General features: G+C 39.0%; 1 protein-coding gene across 1 annotated transcript in view; it reads left to right on the forward strand.

Moving 5' to 3' along the window:
• The window catches only part of znf644a (zinc finger protein 644a), a 90,409-nt gene extending 64,770 nt beyond the window's left edge, over window positions 1-25,639 (forward strand). Inside the window, exons 8-9 of the mRNA XM_034182729.1 lie at window positions 11-51; window positions 24,777-25,639. Coding sequence (XP_034038620.1) covers window positions 11-51; window positions 24,777-24,960 — 225 coding nt within the window. The 3' untranslated portion in view covers window positions 24,961-25,639. The remainder of the gene's footprint in view (window positions 1-10; window positions 52-24,776) is intronic.
• The last annotated feature ends 201 nt before the right edge of the window (window positions 25,640-25,840 follow it).

Genomic DNA, 25,840 nt, shown 5'->3' on the forward strand with positions numbered 1-25,840 from the left:
GTCCCTGCAGTTATCACAAACCCCTGAGGAAATGTACAGACTCACCTGCAGGTAGAATTTTGTCATATTACGTCCTTATGAATGAATTGGAAACACAACAAGTACAAACTGTTGTTTTGTTTTTTGTTTTGTTTTTGTTTTTTTACAGTTGGAAATGCTACAGAAAGTGCACCTCATGCATGAACATTTCGTTAAAGTTCTCTTACAATTCTGGTACCATTGATGATGAGCTCCAAAACACTCATAAATCCAGACAGCTGTGTAAATGATTGTAAATCCATTTGATGTCCTTGTGTTTGTAGATCAGTGCAGGCTTATTAGAAGAGTGAATAGTGTCCCCACAATACCAAAAAAAAATGCTACGCGTGTTGCCCGTACGTGTCGAGCAGTTATTAGGCTATATTTCCCATGAGTCAATTTTTGCCTAATCAGTACCACTTAAGGGGACTACACTACAATTACAATCCAGCCTCAGTGTACCATGAATGATACAAAATGTATGGTGTCCATCCCGGGGTGGTAACTATAGCCAGCAAAGAATTACAGAGGGGTCAAAATATAAAAATGCTCCAGTCATATTGAAATTATACCCCATTTTTTATTTGGTCATAATGATTCCAAAAAGGTATAGTTTGGACTATCTGTGACTGAATGTTATCAGATAAAAACAGAAATAATAGTGACAAAGGTCAGTTTCAGTTATTAAAATGATGAAAATTACTGGTTGAACTAATAGGATTAATGAATGGAATAGTTTTGACCATGTTGAATGCCTGGTCTCCAAAGTAAAGGTCAAACATGATCAGCGTCCATTAGATTCTCTGACATATGATGTTGCCTCATCACTAAGCATGACAGATGGTCCAAACTATTTCTTTTTAAGAACCGTGTCAGCTCAACCAATAACTGGACCAACTTTAACTTTTGACCCCTATACAAACTGAAATTGACCTTTGTCACCATTTTTGCTGTTTTTACCCCATAACTCCATAACATTTAGTCACAGATGGCCCAAACAATACCTTTTTGGAATACTTACGGTCAGCGAGATGAAGATTTTCCAGTTATTCCCGGAATTCAGTTTTTTGTTTTTTGAGATGCTGTGTATTTACCCAGAAAATAGACATGCACATGAACTATGGATTAATTGCAACGTTGACATGAATGTGATTTTTGTATCATGGTGATGCGTTTTTAAAGTGATGTGCATTAATTTCTATGCAGTCAGTAATAATCATACTGAGTGGAGTTGAAGCAGCTGCACGTGCATGTTGTTCAGTTGTGAATGCAGCCTGTGAAAACAGCCTTGTGCTCCGCTTCATTGAAGTTCTGTGGCTGCTGCTTTTCCGCATTGAATTCTTCAAAAGCCGCATTGATGAATCCGCCGTGTGCCCTGTGCACCAATAGATAAAAACTATGATTCATTCCAGTAAGAATCAGCCTGATAAAGGTGTCTTTGATTAAGGCACCTTGACATTTGCACAAATTTTAATCTCCGCACTGGCACCCAGTCTTGCGTGCCAGTGAGTAAATGTGTCGTGAACTGTGTGCAAAGAAAATTTTAAAATGTTAAAAATTTCTGGCACTTATTAATTTCATGCTACTTGCGTGAACATTGTGCAACCTATTCGAAAACACTATGTGTGAATGCGTGTCATTGTGCAGGGCATTTTAAACGATTATGACGAGATGTTACGTTTAGAATAAACATAACTTTACAGATACATTATCCAACTCATGAGAAGGAATGAAAATGCAACTGTAATACCAATCCATTAAAATATAAATATCTATAATAGCCAAGTGGCCTCTGTGTGTATGTGTATGGCTTTGATCACAGAGAAACTGGGGAGAGGTGACATTTTCCATGTGGTATTTTGGGTCAAGGATGAACACTGCGAAAAGGGGAAGTTGATAGGACTAATATTTTTGGAGAAATTAGTGACATTACATTTCAACAGTGAACAGTGGACATTGTGCTGCAATGCACCATGGGAGTTCAGGATTTTGGGGCTTTAAAAGTTTTTGTGGTTCATGTTAGTTTTAGTAGTGTTGTTGTTGCTGACTCACGCCGTTCCAGCAGTGGGCAGTAAATCATCTATATACAACCCCTGGCAAAAATTATGGAATCACCGGCCTCAGAGGATGTTCATTCAGTTTTTTAATTTTGTAGAAAAAAAAAGCAGATCACAGACATGACACAAAACTAAAGTCATTTCAAATGGCAACTTTCTGGCTTTCAGAAACACTATACGAAATCAAGAAAAAAAATTGTGGCAGTCAGTAACGGTTACTTTTTTAGACCAAGCAGAAGGAAAAAAATATGGACTCACTCAATTCTGAGGAAAAAATTATGGAATCACCCTGTAAATTTTCATCCCCAAAACTAACACCTGCATCAAATCAGATCTGCTCATTAGTCTGCATCTAAAAAGGAGTGATCACACCTTGGAGAGCTGTTGCACCAAGTGGACTGACATGAATCATGGCTTCAACACGAGAGATGTCAATTGAAACAAAGGAGAGGATTATCATACTCTTAAAAGATGGTAAATCATCACGCAATGTTGCAAAAGATGTTGGTTGTTCACAGTCAGCTGTGTCTAAACTCTGAACCAAATACAAACAACATGGGAAGGTTGTTAAAGGCAAACATACTGGTAGACCAAGGAAGACATCAAAGCATCAAGACAGAAAACTTAAAGCAATATGTCTCAAAAATCAAAAATGCACAACAAAACAAATGAACGAATGGGAGGAAACTGGAGTCAACATCTGTGACCGAACTGTAAGAAACCGCCTAAAGGAAATGGGATTTACATACAGAAAAGCTAAACGAAAGCCATCATTAACACCTAAACAGAAAAAAACAAGGTTACAATGGGCTAAGGAAAAGCAATTGTGGACTGTGGATGACTGGATGAATGTCATATTCAGTGATGAATCTTGAATCTGCATTGGGCAAGGTGATGATGCTGGAACTTTTGTTTGGTGCCGTTCCAGTGAGATTTCTAAAGATGACTGCCTGAAGAGAACATGTAAATTTCCACAGTCATTGATGATATGGGGCTGCATGTCATGTAAAGGCACTGGGGAGATGGCTGTCATTACATCATCAATAAATGCACAAGTTTACATTGATATTTTGGACACTTTTCTTATCCCATCAATTGAAAGGATGTTTGGGGATGATGAAATCATTTTTCAAGATGATGATGCATCTTGCCATAGAGAAAAACCTATGAAAACATTCCTTGCAAAAAGACACATAGGGTCAGTGTCATGGCCTGCAAATAGTCCGGATCTTAATCCAATTGAAAATCTTTGGTGGAAGTTGAAGAAAATGGTCCATGACAAGGCTCCAACCTGCAAAGTTGATATGGCAACAGCAATCAGAGAAAGTTGGAGTCAGATTGATGAAGAGTACTGTTTGTCACTCATTAAGTCCATGCCTCAGAGACTGCAAGCTGTTATAAAAGCCAGAGGTGGTGCAACAAAATACCAGTGATGTGTTGGAGCGTTCTTTTGTTTTTCATGATTCCATAATTTATTCTTCAGAATTGAGTGATTCCATATTTTTTTTCCCTCTGCTTGGTCTAAAAAAGTAACCGTTACTGACTGCCACAATTTTTTTTTTCTTGATTTCTTATAGTGTTTCTTAAAGCCAGAAAGTTGCCATTTGAAATGACTTTAGTTTTGTGTCATGTCTGTGAGCTGCTTTTTTTCTACAAAATTAAACAACTGAATGAACATCCTCCGAGGCCGGTGATTCCATACTTTTTGCCAGGGGTTGTATTAAAAACGTACATGCATGATTTTATTTAGTAAGTTCAATGTAAGTCCAGAATACAATTGTAAATAGGGATGGGTATTGATAAGATTTTATCTATCGATACCTCCTGTGAATCTTCTGTGTACTAAAAGTAGGCTTTACGAGTTTTCTATGTCAACAAGATTTTATTGAGTCTTAAAGTAAATAAATATGAAATTGGTCACTGGATCCTTGATCTGTGGACATAAATAGAAATAACCTAAATCTGTACATGGTCACTGGATCCTAGATCTCGGGGCATAAATAGAAATAAACAAAATCTGTTGTTTTGTCAAAAGCATTTACTTTCAGATATTAATGGCATAAATGTAACTCCATAGACTCTGATGAGCTCAGCCAGCTGCGCGTCATTCATATATATATATATATATATATATATATATATATATATATATATATATATTGTCTGTATTACAACGTTTGGGAAAAGCTGTTATTTCATTTAAAACGGCGATTTGCTTTGAAGTTATTAATTCCAACCGGGCTGTATCTTTCTAAAGTGACTCGGCAGAGAGCGGCACAGTGTTTGGAGTGGTGCAAAGGGAATGGAGGACGACTCTCGTTTCTTGCCAGCAACAAGATAAGAGTCCCAGTTAGTGACTTTAATCCGCACAAAAGTTACTCATGATTGACATCTTTAAATAGCTTTGAGAGGGGTTCTATGTCTTCATTCAAAGTTTCTCTGCCGCCTGCTCGTTCAGGTCAGTATTATTTTTCCAGCTCAAATGATGGCTCATATGGATATAAATAAGGTTGTTGCTTGTTTCTACCTTCCTGAGGTTAGAAACTGGTGGTGTTTGTTTTTCTACGACGTTTCTCTTAAGATTATTGAGCCGTTTACCGGAGGGATAGGTTTCTGTCATCTCTGAGTTTGACAGGTGAACTGTCCCAGTGAAACTCCTCATCATTGAGAGCTGTTTGGATCACCTCCCCACCTCACTGGCTGTAGTGACCCCCACCAAAAAAATAAAAATAATTTTTGTGGTGATAGTGTTTGCGATCAAGATTTCCTGCAGTAATTGAGCCATAAACTGAAACTATAAACTACTTAAACTGAAAAAACATATTGTGAATGATATTCACGTTTTGCAGACCCACGTTCACATTTTGTGAGGTATTTTTCAGTATTCACATTTTGCAATTAAGGGTTTGTGGATAATTCACAATTTGCAGCTGGTTCACATTTTGGCGGGTTAACCGTTCTCATTGGAGCAACATCTCTGCTATTTTGGCATTGTGGGTTAGCTCGCCGGACTACTTTCGCCTGACCCAGCGCTGAATTTGCTGAAATGAGAAGATGCTGCTGGATGAGTGTGAGTATATTGACTTGCAATCATTTAGGTGTAAAAACACACAAGACACACGTTCTTGTGCCATATATACTCCTTATGTTTTTGTTACCCATGAAAACGCACTGTCATCACAAATAAAGCATTGTTTTGGAACTATTTTGTGCAGAAACTCAAGCACGTCGGGCGCGTACTAACACAGAATTTACAGAAACTGTATATCATTGTTCGGCCAAAATGAGAGCATCCACTGCCTGAGCTAGTGGCGCACGTGAGCGTATGCCTTACAATCTGAAGAAAAAAATGGCACCCTAATTTTTTTTTTAAGCTTTTATCTTCTTTCAAAATCAAGTGAGTGTTTGCTTTTACAAAAAAAAAAACCCACACACGAAACGCAAATGCATCATCAGCTACGAAATGATTATTTTATATAGGGTGGCATCAACAGGGATGCATTGGCACGATGCATTGGCACGGCAGCCTGGGGATCAAATTCGTGCAAGTGTCAAGGTGCCTTTAGTCATTTAAACTTGTTTACAAGTGCACATTTCCTCCAGCTTTTTCTGCAGGGTGCAGCGAGCAGCTAGTGTTTGATCAACACACAGCACTGTGTTTATAAAAAATACTCCAACACTGCTAAATACACAGTAAGTTTCTTAGATCATCAGTAGTGCGTGTGTCTCGCGCGGAGTCGGTAAGTCGATAACATGCTTTCTGTTCATGTCTGTTCTGCAGCTCGCGCACAGACCGAGATCAGTGTACCCGAACATCAACTGGTATTTTACTGTCAGTACTTTTCGATGGGCCTCTGCTTCTTCCTGTTTGGTGACACCCGTCCTGTAGAAGAACCTCCCTGTGCTACAGCAGCCGCTTTTTGTTTAACCAAAATGAAATCACACCGAGGGCAGTCACATGATTCATCAAGAAAAATTAGTCATTTTCTGTAATTATTAAAGATAACATGTAAGATGAAGACGTCCCATAAATTGTTGTAAAAAAAGAGTGACTGACACACAGATATTCTTATTTACACACATTTCACAAAGAATATGGACAAATGTTTTATCAAACTTTTGTATTCATGTGTGTCACAGAGGAAACAGATGAAACATACTGTTGTAAAAGATGAGCAATTTGAATACAAAGATTTCAGTAACATTTTGACTTGTGACATAAACGGATAGGAGCCACAGAATCACAACACCTGCAGACACATTGAACTGCAGACAGTTCAGTGTGTCTGTGAGAAGCATGACTACTAAGATTTGATCAAACGTTTGGCCTTTTGTTGTTGTTTTTTTTACTTTGAACGGAACTTATTCACAGAATTCTGCTTCCAAAGTACACCAGAATGCATCCCAGAACATCTAGAATTTAAAAAAAATTATACAGTCGAGGTTCACCACCCACAAATATCTTCAACAAAAAGTTCAGGTGGGTGTGGGGTACTTTCTTTTTCTTTTTTCTGACCTCACTTTCATCACTGGATCAGGCAAATAATGTGGTATACTTTTCTACTTTTCAAAATGGAGCATTTTTCAGTTTTGACCCCTGTGTCAAACAGCCTAATAATCCGTTTTCTTCATTTTCTATAAAGTAATAAATTTAATATATATTTTTTTTTTTTAAATTTGGACTAGCATAGAATGTGCAGTGTTCCTGATGCATTTGCGTGTATGAAAATAAAAGCTATTAAAAGGATTTTGAGCTTTACTCAGGTTTTTTTTACACACTATTATTTTGAACACAACTGTAATTCTTCATTGACCCCCTACCTGGCTACAGCTGCCACCCTGGGACGGCCACTGTACTTGTTTGTGTAGGTCACGGTACTCTGAGCCTGGATTGTAACTGTTGTTTAGTTCCCCTTAAGTAGTACCGAAACCTTGCTTGGTCCATGGACTCGTATCAATGAATTGTGGAGTAAAAAAAAACACAGTGGCGTTGATGTACTTTATTTAAATTACATAGGCTTTTCAAACTAAAACTGTTTCAAAGTAATGAAATATTCAGTCAGTTACTGAAAACATCCATTTGGATGATGGAAAACTATTTGCACATGGTTCCTGCTGAAGCACTCGATAGACTGTAAACATTTTGTTTTGTCATCAGCAGGCATTCATACAGACATTTCTAATACAATTATTGTTGACTTGGATTTAAGTGCAAGTACAACTTTAATGAGGAATGGGATTAGGGAAGAAGGAATACACAGTGCAGGTTAGAAATTTAACTGAATTTTCATTATATCTCAAACAAACCACACAAAAGATTATGCTGCAATATGTTTTTTTCCCAACTACATTTATTTTCCCTGTTTCGATTAACTTGCGATTTTGCAAATTACTCTTTAATTCCTATGGAAACTTTCCAACTAGATGGGTATCTCAGCAATATATTGGTCGAAGTATTGTTGAAATTTTGGCATCTTAAATTTCTGAAGGGACTGAAAAGAGGCTTGAATACACACAGCAGGGGGAAAAAATTGTTCCTTGTAAGCGTCAGGTTGATTTCACAAGTTAAAAACTCTGCATGATGCTTATTAGGGTTGGGCGATATAGACCTTAGCCTTTATCATGATAAATTTTACAGTGTATCACAATAACGATAAAAATAACGATAATTATATTTAAAAGAGCCTGGTAATAAAAAAAAAATAGTTGAACCATGTAAATAAATACACTTGTATCTAAATGTAACGTGCATTTATTTATGCAAAACATGACCAGTGCAAAGTAAGCAGAGCAAAATGAGCAACATGTAGAATACTAAACTTTCTGTAAACTTAAATTTAACAGTTTCCAACTGTTAGAAAGGTGCAAAACAAGCAATATGTAAATCATGCTGAACCTTCTAAACATGAACTTAGCATGAGTTTCAAAAAGTTATGGCTTGGTTTAAAGATTTTTGGTTAAGAAAACCAACATATTAACTGCTTGGTTTTAGTAGCATTCTTTGGCAAGTTAACACATTACCACCAGAGCTAAACACTCTCTCTGATGGTGTACTCATAGCCGGAATACACAGGTATTTCTTGGCTAATTGCATTTTCCACCATGTGAGAGGATTGGTCTCACCATCCACCATCAGTTGGCCTTGCAAGTAGCTGTCTAACTCTGTAGCCAACTTGTCTCTGTTAGAAAGACAGCCTTTTTCAGTTTTTTTCTTGAAAAAGCTTCCCAGGCTTTTCCTTTGCTTCTTTTGTGCATTCCCTACATTTTCTGAACATTCAGTGTCAGGGTCAGCTATAGGTGTAGTAGAGCTGATGTGATTTAATGGTGTAGCAGCAATGGATTTCATTTCTGTGACAGCTCTGGATTTGAAGGCCAGGATTTCTTCTTGACTCAAATACTGAAGGTGAAAACGTGGGTCAAGGATTGTTGCCATGTTAATTAAGTCTTGGATCTCTGGTGCACTGTACCTTTTGTTCAGGTAAGCAGTTATTGAACCTTTGATTGTCTGTGTGAGTTCTGTGTCCTCCTCTTTCCTCAACAGTAGCTCACTGTTGAAGAGATGCAAAGTAGGCTTCAGGCAGGACACAGTCACATACTTCTCAGATGATAAAGCCTCGGTCCCTAATGAAGGCTGAAGAAGGAGCCACGCATGGGTGTGGGGTGATTATTTGAAGAATGACCCACGTTTTCATCTATCACGTATCCACTATGAAGGTGCCACTATGTGCCTCTCTGTACCCCGCATGTGCCGCGTAGCAGCCTCAAGTGAGCCACGACCGACCTGTCATTACAGCCTCGAATGGCTCGCATCAGCCACACTAAGCCACATAGTGCCGTGATAACGCCATGTTAGTGCACGTTTAGGCATGAGTTTGGTCCAAACCTCCACCCCTCCCACACCTGGTCCTTCAAAGTGTGGGTTTTCAATTCACAGATTCACAGCAGCATTTAAAGATGTCCCTTTTTTTTTTTTCTTTTTTTTTTAAACGCAGTCCAAAAATAGACACTCCATTACAGTTCCGCAGTTGTGTGCTGTGCGCCAGGCTGCTGTCCACCTGTAATGCACCAAACCAGCTAGACCCTAACCACGGGTTCCTGGAGAACCGCCTCTGTGGTCCTTACTGGCTCCGCGGCTCTCTGGCTTTTTTTTTTCGGCTTTAAACACACAAAACTTTGTCCGTTTATTTCTGCAAAATCGCTCTTTTGCGCGCGCGCTGCTATTGTCCTTTCATGGACAGCCACCTCTGTGCTCTTTCGCGCGGTGCTGTTCTGCATACAGAATGAGGTGTCCGTTTTATTATATACACCTGTGGTTCATTTTCAATATATATATGTATTTCTTTAGTTCTTCCACAGCTTACAAGTCACCATGATACAACTTTTAACTTTGTGTTATGTCTTCAAAATCGGTCTTTTGCGCGCTCTCCACCTGTGTTGCCGCACAGCTCCTGCTCTTAGCTGCTCAACTGGAGTTATCTTCCATGGCTTTAAACACACATCCACTTTCACGCAGTCACCCAAATTTTAACTTTGTGTTCGTCCAATATTGACTGAAATAGAACTCTTTTGTGAGCTGGCGTTCTGCCTAAATGCTTGTTTGAAGCGTGATGATGAGTCACTGCCTCAGTGCGCACACACAGCGGAGCTTATGTGATCCATTAATTCCAGAAGTGATGAGAGGTATTTTCGGCATCCAAGGTTTGACAGAAAATGATTAATCCGCTACAAAATAATTATTTTATATAGAGTCCAGTGCACAGAGCCGGTGGAATTGTGTGCGCAAAGGAGGAGACCCACTCCAAAAATAGCCTCTCAGGTCCTGCCTCAGTGCGCGCACACAGCGGAGCTCATGTGATCCATTAACAAGATATTAAATCAACATACTTTTACATACAACAGACATCAACATACAGACATACTTTTACAGCTAGGAACTGTTTTATCAAGCTATAAAAAACATTAAAAATAATTACCATAAGCTGTTCAAAATACATCCCACATGGAGCAGGAAAGAGGAAAAAAGTGTCCAGATGAAACAGTCCTCTGTGATGCCAGAAGTGATTAGAAGTGTTTTCAACATCCAAGGTTTGGCAGAAAATGATTTATCCGCTACAAAATATATAGAGTCCAGCGCACAGAGCAGGTGCAATTGTGTGTGCAAGAGGAGGAGCCGCGCCAAAAATAGCCTCTCAGGTCCTGCGAAGGTGGCAGGCGCACGGATAATGGACTTTTTGCAGACTCGTAAGCACCACGCAAATTCCTCTAAGCTGTCGCATTAACTGGAACACAAACTGCGCCACGCTGTTGTTGCTAAATTTTGAACATCTTGAAATTAGCGCCACGCTCAGAGAGGAGCCTTGTTAACTGAAGATAATGCCTCTCTGAGCCACTATAATGCCACGATAGCTCACGAAACAAAAAAACAGGGTGCGTGGCTCCTTCTTCACTCCTTCTTCACTCGGTGGGACCGAGGCTTAAGGCATCAGTAAAGTCTATAAGAGGCCCAAGAGCCTTAAGCCTCGGTCCCACCGAATAATGAAGGCTGAAGAAGGAGCCACACATGGGTGTGGGGTGATTATTTGAAGAATGACGCACATTTTCATCTATCATGTATCCACTATGAAGGTGCCACTATGTGCCTCTCTGTACCCCGCATGTGCCGCGTAGCAGCCTCTAGTGAGCCACGACCGACCTGTCATTACAGCCTCGAATGGCTCGCATCAGCCACACTAAGCCACGTAGTGCCATGATAGCGCCATGTTGGCGCATGTTTAGGCATGAGTTTGGTCCAAACCTCCAGCCCTCCCACACCTGGTCCCTTTAAAGTGTGGGTTTTCAATTCACAGATTCACAACAGCATTTAAAGATGTCCCTTTTTTTTTTTTTTTTTTTTTTTTTACGCAGTCCAAAAATAGACACTCCATCACAGTTCCGCAGTTATGCGCTGTGCACCAGGCTGCTGTCCACCTGTAATGCACCAGACCAGCTAGACCCGAACCACGGGTTCCTGGAGAGCCGCCTCTGTGCTCCTTGCTGGCTCCGTGGCTCTCTGGCTTTTTTTTTTTTTTTGCGCGGCTTTAAACACACAAAACTTTCTGTTCATCCGTTTATTTCTGCAAAAGCGCTCTTTTGCGCGCGCGCTGCTGTTGTCCTTTCATGGACAGCTGCCTCTCTGCTCTTTCTAGTGGCTTCCTTTCCATCTGTGGCTTGTTGGCTTGATTTTTTTCTTTGGCTTTAAACACAATCATTTTTACAATGTGAATCCACTTTTGACTTTGTGTTCGTCCGTTTATTTCTGCAAAAGCACTCTTTTGCGCGCGGTGCCGTTCTGCATACAGAATGAGGTGGCCATTTTATTATATACACCTGTGGATCATTTTCTATATATATAATATATATATTTCTTCCGCAGCTTACAAGTCACCATGATACAACTTTTAACTTTGTGTTATGTCTTCAAAATCGGTCTTTTGCGCGCTCTCCACCTGTGTTGCCGCACAGCTCCTGCTCTTAGTTATCTTCCATTTAAACACACATCCACTTTCACGCAGTCACCCAAATTTTAACTTTGTGTTCGTCCAATATTGACTGAAATAGAACTCTTTTGTGAGCTGGCGTTCTGCCTAAATGCTTGTTTGAAGCGTGATGATGAGTCACTGCCTCAGTGCGCACACACAGCGGAGCTTATGTGATCCATTAATTCCAGAAGTGATGAGAGGTATTTTCGGCATCCAAGGTTTGACAGAAAATGATTAATCCGCTACAAAATAATTATTTTATATAGAGTCCAGTGCACAGAGCCGGTGGAATTGTGTGCGCAAAGGAGGAGACCCACTCCAAAAATAGCCTCTCAGGTCCTGCCTCAGTGCGCGCACACAGCGGAGCTCATGTGATCCATTAACAAGATATTAAATCAACATACTTTTACATACAACAGACATCAACATACAGACATACTTTTACAGCTAGGAACTGTTTTATCAAGCTATAAAAAACATTAAAAATAATTACCATAAGCTGTTCAAAATACATCCCACATGGAGCAGGAAAGAGGAAAAAAGTGTCCAGATGAAACAGTCCTCTGTGATGCCAGAAGTGATTAGAAGTGTTTTCAACATCCAAGGTTTGGCAGAAAATGATTTATCCGCTACAAAATATATAGAGTCCAGCGCACAGAGCAGGTGCAATTGTGTGTGCAAGAGGAGGAGCCGCGCCAAAAATAGCCTCTCAGGTCCTGCGAAGGTGGCAGGCGCACGGATAATGGACTTTTTGCAGACTCGTAAGCACCACGCAAATTCCTCTAAGCTGTCGCATTAACTGGAACACAAACTGCGCCACGCTGTTGTTGCTAAATTTTGAACATCTTGAAATTAGCGCCACGCTCAGAGAGGAGCCTTGTTAACTGAAGATAATGCCTCTAAGAGCCACTCTGAGCCACTATAATGCCACGATAGCTCACGAAACAAAAAAACAGGGTGCGTGGCTCCTTCTTCACTCCTTCTTCACTCGGTGGGACCGAGGCTTAAGGCATCAGTAAAGTCTATAAGAGGCCCAAGAGCCTTAAGCCTCGGTCCCACCGAATAATGAAGGCTGAAGAAGGAGCCACACATGGGTGTGGGGTGATTATTTGAAGAATGACGCACATTTTCATCTATCATGTATCCACTATGAAGGTGCCACTATGTGCCTCTCTGTACCCCGCATGTGCCGCGTAGCAGCCTCTAGTGAGCCACGACCGACCTGTCATTACAGCCTCGAATGGCTCGCATCAGCCACACTAAGCCACGTAGTGCCATGATAGCGCCATGTTGGCGCATGTTTAGGCATGAGTTTGGTCCAAACCTCCAGCCCTCCCACACCTGGTCCCTTTAAAGTGTGGGTTTTCAATTCACAGATTCACAACAGCATTTAAAGATGTCCCTTTTTTTTTTTTTTTTTTTTTTTTTTACGCAGTCCAAAAATAGACACTCCATCACAGTTCCGCAGTTATGCGCTGTGCACCAGGCTGCTGTCCACCTGTAATGCACCAGACCAGCTAGACCCGAACCACGGGTTCCTGGAGAGCCGCCTCTGTGCTCCTTGCTGGCTCCGTGGCTCTCTGGCTTTTTTTTTTTTTTTGCGCGGCTTTAAACACACAAAACTTTCTGTTCATCCGTTTATTTCTGCAAAAGCGCTCTTTTGCGCGCGCGCTGCTGTTGTCCTTTCATGGACAGCTGCCTCTCTGCTCTTTCTAGTGGCTTCCTTTCCATCTGTGGCTTGTTGGCTTGATTTTTTTCTTTGGCTTTAAACACAATCATTTTTACAATGTGAATCCACTTTTGACTTTGTGTTCGTCCGTTTATTTCTGCAAAAGCACTCTTTTGCGCGCGGTGCCGTTCTGCATACAGAATGAGGTGGCCATTTTATTATATACACCTGTGGATCATTTTCTATATATATAATATATATATTTCTTCCGCAGCTTACAAGTCACCATGATACAACTTTTAACTTTGTGTTATGTCTTCAAAATCGGTCTTTTGCGCGCTCTCCACCTGTGTTGCCGCACAGCTCCTGCTCTTAGTTATCTTCCATTTAAACACACATCCACTTTCACGCAGTCACCCAAATTTTAACTTTGTGTTCGTCCAATATTGACTGAAATATAACTCTTTTGTGAGCTGGCGCTCTGCCTAAATGCTCGTTTGAAGTGTAATGATGAGTCACTGCCTCAGTGCGCACACACAGCGGAGCTCATGTGATCCATTAATTCCAGAAGTGATGAGAGGTATTTTCGGCATCCAAGGTTTGACAGAAAATGATTAATCCGCTACAAAATAATTATTTTATATAGAGTCCAGCGCCCAGAGCAGGTGGATTTGTGTGCGCAAGACAGCCGCTCCAAAATAGCCTCTCAGGTCCTGCCTCACTGCGCACACACAGCGGAGCTCATGTGATCCATTAACAAGATATTAAATCAACATACTTTACATACAACAGACATCAACATACAGACATACTTTTACAGCTAGGAACTGTTTTATCAAGCTATAAAAAACATTAAAAATAATTACCTTAAGCTGTTCAAAATATATCCCTCATGGAGCAGGAAAGAGAGGGGGGAAAAAAAAGCGTCCAGATGAAACAGTCCTCTGTGATGCCAGAAGTGATTAGAAGTGTTTTCAACATCCAAGGTTTGGCAGAAAATGATTAATCCACTACAAAATATAGTCCAGCGCACAGAGCAGGTGCAATTGTGTGCGCAAGAGGAGGAGCCGCTCCAAAAATAGCCTCTCAGGTCCTGCGAAGGTGCCAGGTGCACGGATAATAGACTTTTTGCAGACTCGTAAGCACCACGCAAATGCCTCTAAGCCGTCGCAGTAACTGGAACACAAACTGCGCCACGCTGTTGTTGCTAAATTTTGAACATCTTGAAATTAGCGCCACGCTCAGAGAGGAGCCTCGTTAACTGAAGATAATGCCTCTAAGAGCCACTCTGAGCCACTATAATGCCACGATAGCTCACGAAACAAAAAAAAACCAGGGTGCGTGGCTCCTTCTTCACTCCTTCTTCACTCGGTGGGACCGAGGCTTTACTCACAGAGTCTAAAACATCTAAATCCTGCCATGAAGGCACTAGATGCCGGCTTGACCTCTCAGCTGTAAGGACTTTAGCAATAGCTTTCTCTTGCTCAAGTAGTCGTTCTATCATCTTCTGTCTCAACCCCCACCGCGTTACAGATTCAGTAACTAACTTGTGCTGAGGAAGGCCGAGTTCATCTTGTGCCTTTCTGAGTGCCTGCTGTCTTTTCCAGCTATGGGAGAATGCACCTACAATCTTTCTACAAGTTCCAACAGCTTTGTCAATGCTGGGATCCTTCATGCTTGCCTCTGCAAAAGAAAAAAAAAAAAAGAAATGACATAAATATTTATACATTCAATATTCCTTTCAACCTATAGGCCTACAATTTGCTGTAGCAGCTGTTGTCAACCAAGACTGTGCTCCATTATTAGGCTTGTGTGTGTTTGTTTTTAAGTTGTACTAATTGAAACAACTTAAATCATCTAGAATTAAACACTGTTGTATGCTTTTATCCAAACTCAGTATTACACAGAACTTTTTTTTCAGGTGTTAGTCATGTTTTTACTCTGCATTTACAGCATTACAACATGAAAATGTAAAAAAAAAATATAAATACACTACTCACAAAAGGTTAGGGATATTCTGCTTTCATTCTAAATTTCAGATAAATTTTAAAATGCACTAAAATCTTTACAGATCAACTTAATGTGCATTCAAAGTTCAAAAAAGGAATTTAGAATGAAACCATAATATCCCCAACTTTTGTGAGTAATGTATATACATTATTATATTTTACTTAATTTTCAATATAAAAAAAATGTAATTTGTTGTTAAATTTGTTTTGTAATTGTTTGGAGAAAAACAAATGACATATAATAAAGCTAAAAGCAGTAAAACATGCAGTTGAGGGGGGAAAAAAAGCACGCTTACCGAAGGCACTTTGCAGCGAGTGTTCAAAGCAAGCCAATCTCGTCCACTCGTTCAGGGCTGCAGCTTTCACAACATTAGATCCACTGTCCGTGATTACGCACACTTGTTCCTTCTCGTCCAGCTCCCATTCATTAAGAAACTCCTTTAACTCATTTGAGATGTTTGCACCTGTGTGATCTCCAGGGAAAAAACTTGTTTGGAGAAGGAGGATTTTAAAGTCCAGTCACTGGTTATGCAGTGAACGGTGAGGCTGATGTATGGTTCATTCGCTCGACTACTCCACAAATCTGTCGTCGAGGCAAAAAACTCCACTGTAGTCATCGTTGCTTTTAGTTTTTCGCGACATTCTTGATTTAATGTAGGAATGGCGGTTTTTGAGAAATATTTTCGTGAAGGCATTATGTATCTGGGCTCAAATTTGCGGAGGAGGCGATTAAATCCTTCCTTTTCAACAGAGTAAATAGGCACCATGTCTTTGGCCAAATAAGTCACAGCATCAGTCAATTCTTGCCATCGTTTACTTTTCTTGTTGTAAGGAATGCTGTGAGCAAATGCATTTTGTATTTTCGACTGACTTAGCTGATTCTGTCTCTTGCTTCTTGATGCACTCTTCGTACTCAATTTTGTGATTGTGTTTGAGATGGAAAAACAAATTTGTTGTGTTTCTCCTTTTGCATTCACCATAGCTTTATAGACTTTACATATTACTGTCTCTTGCTCCACGTCTGCTTTGTAGAAACCAAAATAGTTCCAAATGACGGAGGTAACCTCCCCGTTTAGCAACAATCTCATCATCTGCTGTCTCCGCGTCTCCTCCGCCTTCAGCCATGCTTGTTTTTGTCTCTCGTCATCTTTTCTGCCCCGCTCTGCGATGCCGCTCTGCTACACGTGTGGCTCTGTGACGTCAATAAGGTGCGCTGCGCGGTTGCACAAAGCGTCTCAACCCTGCCTCTCTTTTTTAAGTTTTATCTTCTTACCGGTGAGACGAAATTTCTTACCAGTAGAATTATTATTACCGGTTTGGTTCGGTTTGTTTATTCCAAGTCAACATAATATATAAGCAATAATATAAACAAATAGTACAGTTTTATGTACACACTTGACACTGTTCATAAAATGGTGAAAAAAAAAAAGAAAATTAATAAAGACAAAAAAGGCATAAATGAATTAACACAAACAGAATCAACTTGGAAAGGAGTGGGATGAAGACAAGCTTATTGACTCCCACCCCAATTCCATCCTCAAATTAAATTACCTAAATTACACGGTTGCCGTCATTTTGAGCTTAATATTTCATATATAATATATAAAGCATATAAATAATACAATGATATATATATGTGAACATACACCCACACACATACATATATATCCATATATACACACATACACACACACACCCATACATATACATATATACACACACATATATACATACACATACATATATACATATACACACACACACACACACACATATATATATATCCATATATACACACATACACACACACACCCATACATATACATATATACATACACATACATATATACATATACACACACACACACACACATATATATATATAAACATAACATAATACAATACCATAGTGTCGCAGGATGCAGGACTTCTCTGTGTTCCCAGGGTGAAGAAGTCGTATTGTGCACCCACCCTGTGGAACAGTCTTCCTGCGACCGTGAGGCAGTCTGAGTCCGTGGATATTTTTAAGTCAAGACTCAAAACCTATTTTTATTCTCTTTCTTATGGATAGTTTTTATTTTTATTTATTTTATTCTGTTTTTATGTATTTTTTTTTCATTTTTAATTATTTATTCAATTTTATGTTGACTTGTTTTATGTAAGGCGCCTTGAGACGGCTTTTGCTGTGATTTGGCGCATTATAAGCTAAATTAAAATTAAATTAAATTAAACACAGGAGTGAATAACAATTACACCCTGGACAGTATAGACAAAATAACACACAACAGAGGACCAGACAAGACACACAAGGAACACATCTTTGGATTTATTATGATGATTATTATTACTGATGATGTTTACCCTGCTTAGTTTGAGGCGCTTGAGATGAGTGCATTAAAACCACAGGTCCTTGGTGAGAACCTGCTAAAACATGGAGTCATATGAGGTGCAATTTTAAAAAACAAAAACAACAACAAAAAAAAAACCTTAGTGAGGTAATATCCTGAGGTTATCCCAAGACGTCATTACCCACTGGTTCTGCTGAAGTTTGATGTTGGTGCACTAAAATGGCAGGTCTGACAGTGAGATGGTCTCTCAAGGCAGGGGGCTACCCTGGAGTACCATCCCTAGAGACCTGCCAGCTGTGAATATAGAGATTTGGATGGTCATGGATACTAAGACAGAACGGAACCAGCAGCATGACAGATGGCTCACAACACCACAGAAAGACACACACACACACAACACACACAAACAACAAGGACAAACACACAAACATGTTGGTTATCAATCTAATATGTGTTATATTCATATTACTATATAATATAGATATTTCATTAAGCCACTTGGTGATGTGTCGTGTGCCATCGCCAGGTACCACAGTGGGCACGAGTGCAACTGGGAGCAGCAGCGTGAAGGCCTCGCTCTTCGGAAAACCTTTATTTGTCTTCGACTGTGTTCACTGCAGCGTTGAAACTAGGTGTTGTGAAGTAGCTAGCCACCGTCATGTTTGTAGTTGTATTCACTGAGTCACCGGTGTTGTTCAGACTCTGGCTCCTCACCTGCAGTGAAAGATGGAGAGCCAGCAGCAGCACAACTACAAAAACCAGACACAGCTTCATCTTAACACAGTCAGCACTCAGACCCAATGCCCACTCTGGATCCTCTGATCACATATATAATCAATAACACACTATAATATAGGCAGTTATTTATATTGTTTTACATTCCTGAAAATGTTCTAATTTTATTTTTAATATATAATCATGACCCTCCTAACCAACAGCCCTGTATTGTGACCAAATCATTTCCTTATACTTTGATTTGAAGTAATGAATATTTGTACATTGCTTAGGCTGCTGCCCCAGTCGGTTCCAGAGTTTAACCCCACACACAGACACACACAAACTTTTCCTCGTAGTTCTTACTGGCTAAATCTTAAAGTTACTACAGCCCCTCAGGCTATAACCCCCTTCTCTGTGTGTGAAGAACTTTTGAATATTAATAGGCAGGATATTTTTATTTGCTTTGTACAGAAGTTGTGCTGTATAAAAATCGACTGATTCATATAGTTTTAACAACTTAGACTACAGGAATAGATTATGAGTGTGCTCGTAATATCCTACCTTGTGTATAACTCTAATAGCACATTTCTGGAGTATAAAGAGGGGATGTAGTGAACTTTTATAGTTGTTGCCCCAAATTTCAATGCAGTAGGTTAGGTAGGGCAACACTAATGAACAATACAGTAAATACAATGCATTATAATCTAAGAAGTATTTAACCTTGTTAATAACTGAGACACTTTTAGAAACTTTACTTTGTATGTGTCTGATGTGTGCTTTCCAGGTTAATTTGCTGTCTGTAGTTATTCCTAAGAATTTTATTTCTGACACTATTACTTTAGTTTTATTTAAATTTAGGGAAAGTTTGTTAATATCCATCCATAATTTCAGTTTAAGTAATTCATTATTTATACTATGAATTAAGTCATGATAATTGTCACTAGAATAGAATATATTAGTATCATCTGCAAATAGAATTAGTTTTAATAACTTTGAAACACCAAATATATCATTTATATACAAATTAAACAACATTGGACTGTTGTCTCTCTGTTAAATAACTTTGGATCCAGTTCAAAGCCACTCCCCTAATGCCATATCTTTCCAATTTTTTTTTTTTTGTAAAATTCCATGATTAAGAGTATCAAAGGCTTTTTTGAGATCAATAAATATTCCAGCTGCATATTTCTTCTTGTCTAATTTATTCGTGATTTCTTCAACCGCATCATTTATGGCCATTGATGTTGACCTAGCTGACCTAAAGCCATACTAACTTTCATTAATTATGTTGTCTTTATCTATAAATTTCTCTAATCTGTTGTTAGAGTTTCTCTAATATTTTTGAAAACTGAGGGAGTAGAGAGACTGGTCTGTAGTTAGTTGTGTTTGTTTCCATTTTTATACAATGGTATTACTTTTGCAATTTTCATTTTGTTTGGAAATTTTCCTGTTTGGAATGATAGGTTGCATATATATATATGTTAAAGGATTAGAAATACTCTGGATAATTCTTTTTATTACAGTCATATCTATATCATAACAATCAGTAGATGATTTGTTCTTACACTTAACACTATCTATTAGTTCAGCCTCGGTTACTCCAGACAGAAACATTGTCTTTGAATTATTTTCTATGGGTGAATTGTCAAGCTGATTTTCTTTGCACTTAGGAATTTTATCAGCCAACTCTGGTCCAACATTTACAAAAAAAAATTGTTAAAACTATTTACAATGTCATTCATATTATAGTTATCAAAATTCTTAGTAAAATAGTCTGGATATGACTTATTACTTTTACAACCCTTACTAACAGTATTCAATATTCCCCAAACCTTTTTAGTGTTATTCCTATTGTTATGTAATAAATTGCTATAAGTATAGTTTTTTGCTAGTTCTCATATCAGTCAGTTTATTTTCATAAATTGTATATTTATGTTCAGATTCCTCAGTCCTTAAACTAATAAACTGTCTATATAAATTATTTTTCTTCTTACAAGCATTACTTAACCCCTTGGTTATCCATGGACTTTTTATAGCTATATTGTTTTTACTAATTTGACAAATTGGGCAGTTTTTATTATATACTGAAGTAAAGATTTTTTTAAAAATTATCAAATGCTGAATCCACATTTCTTTCCCTATATACTGTATTCCAATCTTGTTCTAGCAGGTTATGATATAGTGAGTTGATAGCATTGTCATTTTTTATTCGTTTGTATATGGGTTTTTGGGGTGTTTTACGGTGATTACAGTTGTCATATACTATAAAGACAGGCAGGTGGTCAGATATGTCGCAGATCATTAGGCCGCTGATACTTGTAGACTCCATGTCATTTGTGAAAATGTCAGAGAGTAGCACTATGAGATGTAATTCTACTAGGTTTAGTGATAGCTGGATAAAAACTCATACTGTGCATCCTATTGATATAGTCATCAGTTGGTTTGTGATTATTTGGGTTCATCAAATCAATATTGAAATCTCCACAGATGAATAGTTTTTGTTACCTATTGTGGAAAATGTTTTTTCCACCCACTCTGTAAAAAATTCCAGACCTGAACCAGGTGATCTGTATAAGCAACTTACAATAGTATTTTTCTTTTTTGCATTGAGTATCTCTATTGTTATGCATTCTAATGTGTCATATATTGTCATTGTCATATTTCCTATTACTTTGAATTTAATATTATGGACATATACAGCAACTCCACCACCCATTTTATTTCCTCTGTTTACATAGTTCAAACTATAACCTTCTAACTCGAAATCTATGCCTTTATCCTCATTAAACCGTTTCAGAAATCGCAATAATGTGAAATGGCTGGGTAAATTGTTGTAAATATTCTTTGATGTGGATAAAGTTACTATACATGCTCCTACTATTGAAATGAATAATTGAGAGTTTCCCTTTGGAGTCAACAAAATAGTTATAATCATCTTCAGATAAATATTTGCAATCTATTGGGTTGGAAAAATAAAAACAGGTTATCAGGATCTAATTCATCTTCCAAATCTAATGCCCTATAATCAGTGTACTCAAATGATTTCAGTTCCAAGTGTCCATAGTCCAGAATCCTTTGTTGTATCCCTACATCATTTTCTTCCATGATAAAAGAATGGATGTCATTATATCTGTGTAATACAGTTTTTATCCTCATTCGTATTTTTTTAGTTCTATGTCTTTGATTAAGAGTACCTTGGCTTCCTCAGGTGTACCTTTAAGTTTAATGTATACTTTGCAGTTCATAACCCATGTGTTCTGTATTTTGTTTTGTTTCCGTAAATATCTGGCTTTCTTAACAATGTCCGCATTCCTTTTTGTTAAGTGGTCGTTCAAGTAAACATTCGTGCCCTTTAGCTTTTTCCCTTGTTTCATTAGTGCAATTTTATTTTTCCTGTTTACAAACCTCAAGATCACAGCTGGCGTGTTGTTGTCCCTACCTGGCAGAGGGTGGCAAGCCTCGATGGTATCCACGTCCAGATTAATGTGTCTGGTTGCGAGAAAAGCTGCCACTTGTTCTCCAGCTCGCCGGCTCTGTCCTCGCTGTCTGTGGTCACAGTATGCATGTATGACCGGGGTTTTAACTTCAACCCGGTCACAATAACATCATTTATTCTTGAATATTGCTCCAAATCATCCACTCTTCGCTCCACTGCTGCAATCTTCCTGTCCCTCTCCTCGACTTGCGCCCGTAGTTTTGCGACTTCTTCCACAAGTTGCAAAATCTTGTCTTGTTTAGACTTAATCTCACAAACATCATGTGAGAGAAAGTCGAGTGCCTTCCTAATGTCCTCATTTTCCTCCATTAATGGTTTTTTTTGGTGGCATGACGATGAGAAGACTGAGTTAGCGGCTAACCGATAGCTAACCTTTAGCTTCTGCTCACCAAACAGCATAAAATGACACCCAAGTTTACACAGAGGTTTAATCAGTTTCTGATCTTAACAGCAAATATCCACAATCCTTACTCGTAATCCTTAATCGTCCAAAATATTTCCGTGAACAAGTACTCACGACACAATTCAAAAATGACGCGCACCCATACACCGGAACCCGGAAACGTATCACAAGTACTCACGAACCTTGTACTCGTACCTGGTTCATACCTGAGATGAAATTTCTTACCGGTAGAATTATTATTACCGGTATACCAACCCTAATGCTTATTTTGTTAAGTTAGTTTTGTGGTGACTGGCATGGAAACTTGGAGGGAAAAAAAAAAAGACATCGGGATCCAATTAATAAATATTGTACTCACCCTGTGTTACGCATCACCCACAAAACACACATACACACTTGTGTAGCTGTCACTGCTGATCAGAGCAGGTGCTGCTCTTCACACCCACAGCACCTCTTAACTGGCCGGGGTTCTGAATGAAAACCCCGCCACTCCCCCAGGCAGATAACCGGTCCATTCCCACATCTATAAAATAACCAGCTGTCTGCTGCAGCCAGATGAGCTGTGGGCATCCCCTTGGCCTTCTCCGGGTACTGGGATCCTCAACACACAGGTACCTGCGTGCTGGATCGTGCACAGAAAAATGGGCCACATGGCCGAAATGTCGGAAGCAGACACTCTCTCCCAAGTCATATGCTTCATCTTAGGCCCCGTCCACATGGGAACAGATTTAGGTGTAGCTGCATAGGTTTTGTATTGTGTTGGCATTTCAACCACATGCAGATGCCATTTTCAGCATCCGAAAACCAAATAATGGAGCCATTGGTCAGTAGTTTTTAAAGATATTGAACTGAAATTTTGTATAAGGGTAGCCAGTAGATGGCTCCAAAACATATCTGATGTAGTTTTAAGGTTTTTTTTTTTTGTTTGTTTTTTTACCTTGATATGACCTTTGGAGTTTAGCCATGCCCACTTTTGTAGCTGAAACTGTGATGTCTTGTATCATCCAGTTGAGCTACTATTTTTTTTTTTTTTTAGTTTTTGTACTGATCCCGATGGCCAGAGACCAAATAAAATGTTTTATGGCCTCTACCTCCGAGAGCAAAACCTTGACTTCAGTCAGTGAAGTTTCTTTTCCTTTTTACTTTGCATTACGCAGGCCAATTTATACTAACTTGCATATTCCAATTGGGGCCATTGAGGAAAGAGAGTGGGTGGAGGTTTGTGCTCGTGCACTTGATTTCAGTTTGATTGGGGGGGATTTGATGTACACAACTTTCCAGTTTTGAACATACTCGACTTTGTAGTAGGAATTCTATGAAGTCTTTGTAAATGAAGCCCCAGGATGCTTAAGATGCAGACCTTTGCTTGCCTGCAAAGATATCTGTATCACCAAACACCTCTGTCTAGTCACCTCATGACTGCACAAACTGTTCCCAGGTGTGTCTCGATCTCAAAGGCCGAGGAAGTGACAGTCTCTAAAAGTTCAACACTTTGACCACACACAGATACACTTCTGATGGCTGAGTCCAGGAAGTCATTAAAAGCCTGGATCTTAGTTTTAATTCAGGACAATCTCAAACGCAGACACTCTGATTCCTGACTTGGCTTCTCAAGTGCTGCAGTCAAAGTATCTATTGATTCTGTAAAGCTCACATTGTCTGTGAAGTCAAGGTCAGCAAACCTCTCCTCGCTATGTCACTATTTTCTAGAACCCTACCCAACACCCAGGCCATACAAGCATTGATCAGTGTAGGAGCCAGAACACATCCCTGATGAATGCCCGTTTTCACTGGGATAAAGTCACATACTTCGATTTTTCACTCAATTTTTCAGTTGATATTGAGTCAGTAAAAATGACCAGTCAGTAAACCTTTTCTTGCCAACAAAGGCACCTAAAGTTGGGAGTTAGGTGCCTTTGTCGCAGTGCATGCAAGCACTGAACATGTCAGAAGCCACAATACGCTTCTGAGGAACACTACTTTTCACTTGGAAGAATTCCGTCTGTCTGCCCCGACTGTACAGGATTTGCAATAACTATATTGGCTGGTCATGATCTCCAGTACCCTCTTGGGGATCCAATAGAGAGAGCAACCAGATCAACTGAATCAAATGCTTTTTGAAAAACAGTATCTTTGAAGAAGCACTGCTCTTGGTGACAGAAAATCTCAAACTCTGGTGCATGGGTGGCACTTGAACTGGTTTTTGAAACATTTGTACATTGTAAGGTTGTACCATGACACTTTAAGCTCAAAAGGGACAGTGCTTAAAAAAAAAAAATCACAACTTTGAACTTAGTATCTCAAGGTAGTGACCACAAACCAGTAGTTTGATTCATTTATTTTCAAGGGTCACTTTTGTATTCAGTTGAAGGGGAAAGTGTCTACACGTTTGACTGGTAGTGTATGTGCATTAATCTGTCCTGTCTTGCATGTTGGATCAGATAATTTAGAGAATGAAAAAATTTAGTGTTGGTGGAAGTGACTTTTTTTTTTTTTTTTTTTAAGTCCCAGTGTGGCTGTTGACATCTTTCCTCTTTACAGGTTCTGTGACCTCGTCTTCCAGGGTCCCTTGTCTGTCCAGGAGGACTGGATTAAGCATTTACAAAGACACATTTCAAACACTAGCGTCCCTCACACTGGCCTGAGCATGGTTGAGATCGCTGCACCATCCCAGGACCCCCTGACTGATGACATCCATGAGGATGGCACTCTGGCATCCTCCTGAAGCCCACGTGGACTTCTTCCTTTTTTATTATTATTATTACACATCACTAAATCTTTGTGCGTTGGATTTTTGGTCAACATACTGACCAAAAGTACAATACTACTAAATGCTGGTGATATTGTACATGTTTTGAACATTTTTACTTTTTTTTTTTCCAGTTTTACATTGTCCCTTTGTGGAATAAGACTTGGTGGATGGTTTTCTTGTTTTCTGCATTAATGTAGTGTGGATTCCATTTCTAATGACAACTTTTACCTCAGATTACTGTTTGTCTATTTTGGGTGCACTTCTCTTCTGTATCTGAATTATGTTAAAGAAAAAAATTAAGTAACCCTCCACATTCAGTTTTCAGGGCGGATACCAAGACGAATATCTACTGAAATACAGTCTGAGAATCACACGTAGATATTGTCGTCTGCTGTTGTAAAAAGTTTCTGCAAACTTGTTATGCTTAGGATATGTTTATAGTATTTCTGTAACTGTTTTTTTGTAAGACACAAAATGATGAACTTAAGCTGATAAAGGAAAAAAACCTGTGCAGCCCCACTGACAATGCTCTTCACACATCACCGATATTTAATGTTTAAATATACAGTTTTGAAGTAACTTAATTTTAAATGTACTATATCACAGAAAATGCTCAAAACATTGGTGTTGTTCTAAATAAAAACCATTGAAAGAAGTCAACAGAAGCCCATCTTTTCACACAAAGATTTTTAATCACTTCTGTTAAACCCTACTCGGGTCCATATGTATTTGGACAGTCTGTTTTTGTGGTTTTGCCTTTGCTCCACCACGATGCAGTTTAATAAAAGAATATCTGCTTGTACAGATTTCATCATGAAAATACTGCATTAACTATAAAGGAATTGCAGCCACT

This window comes from Thalassophryne amazonica, chromosome 12 (genome assembly GCF_902500255.1).
Source record: "Thalassophryne amazonica chromosome 12, fThaAma1.1, whole genome shotgun sequence".
Taxonomy (NCBI): Eukaryota; Metazoa; Chordata; class Actinopteri; order Batrachoidiformes; family Batrachoididae; genus Thalassophryne; species Thalassophryne amazonica.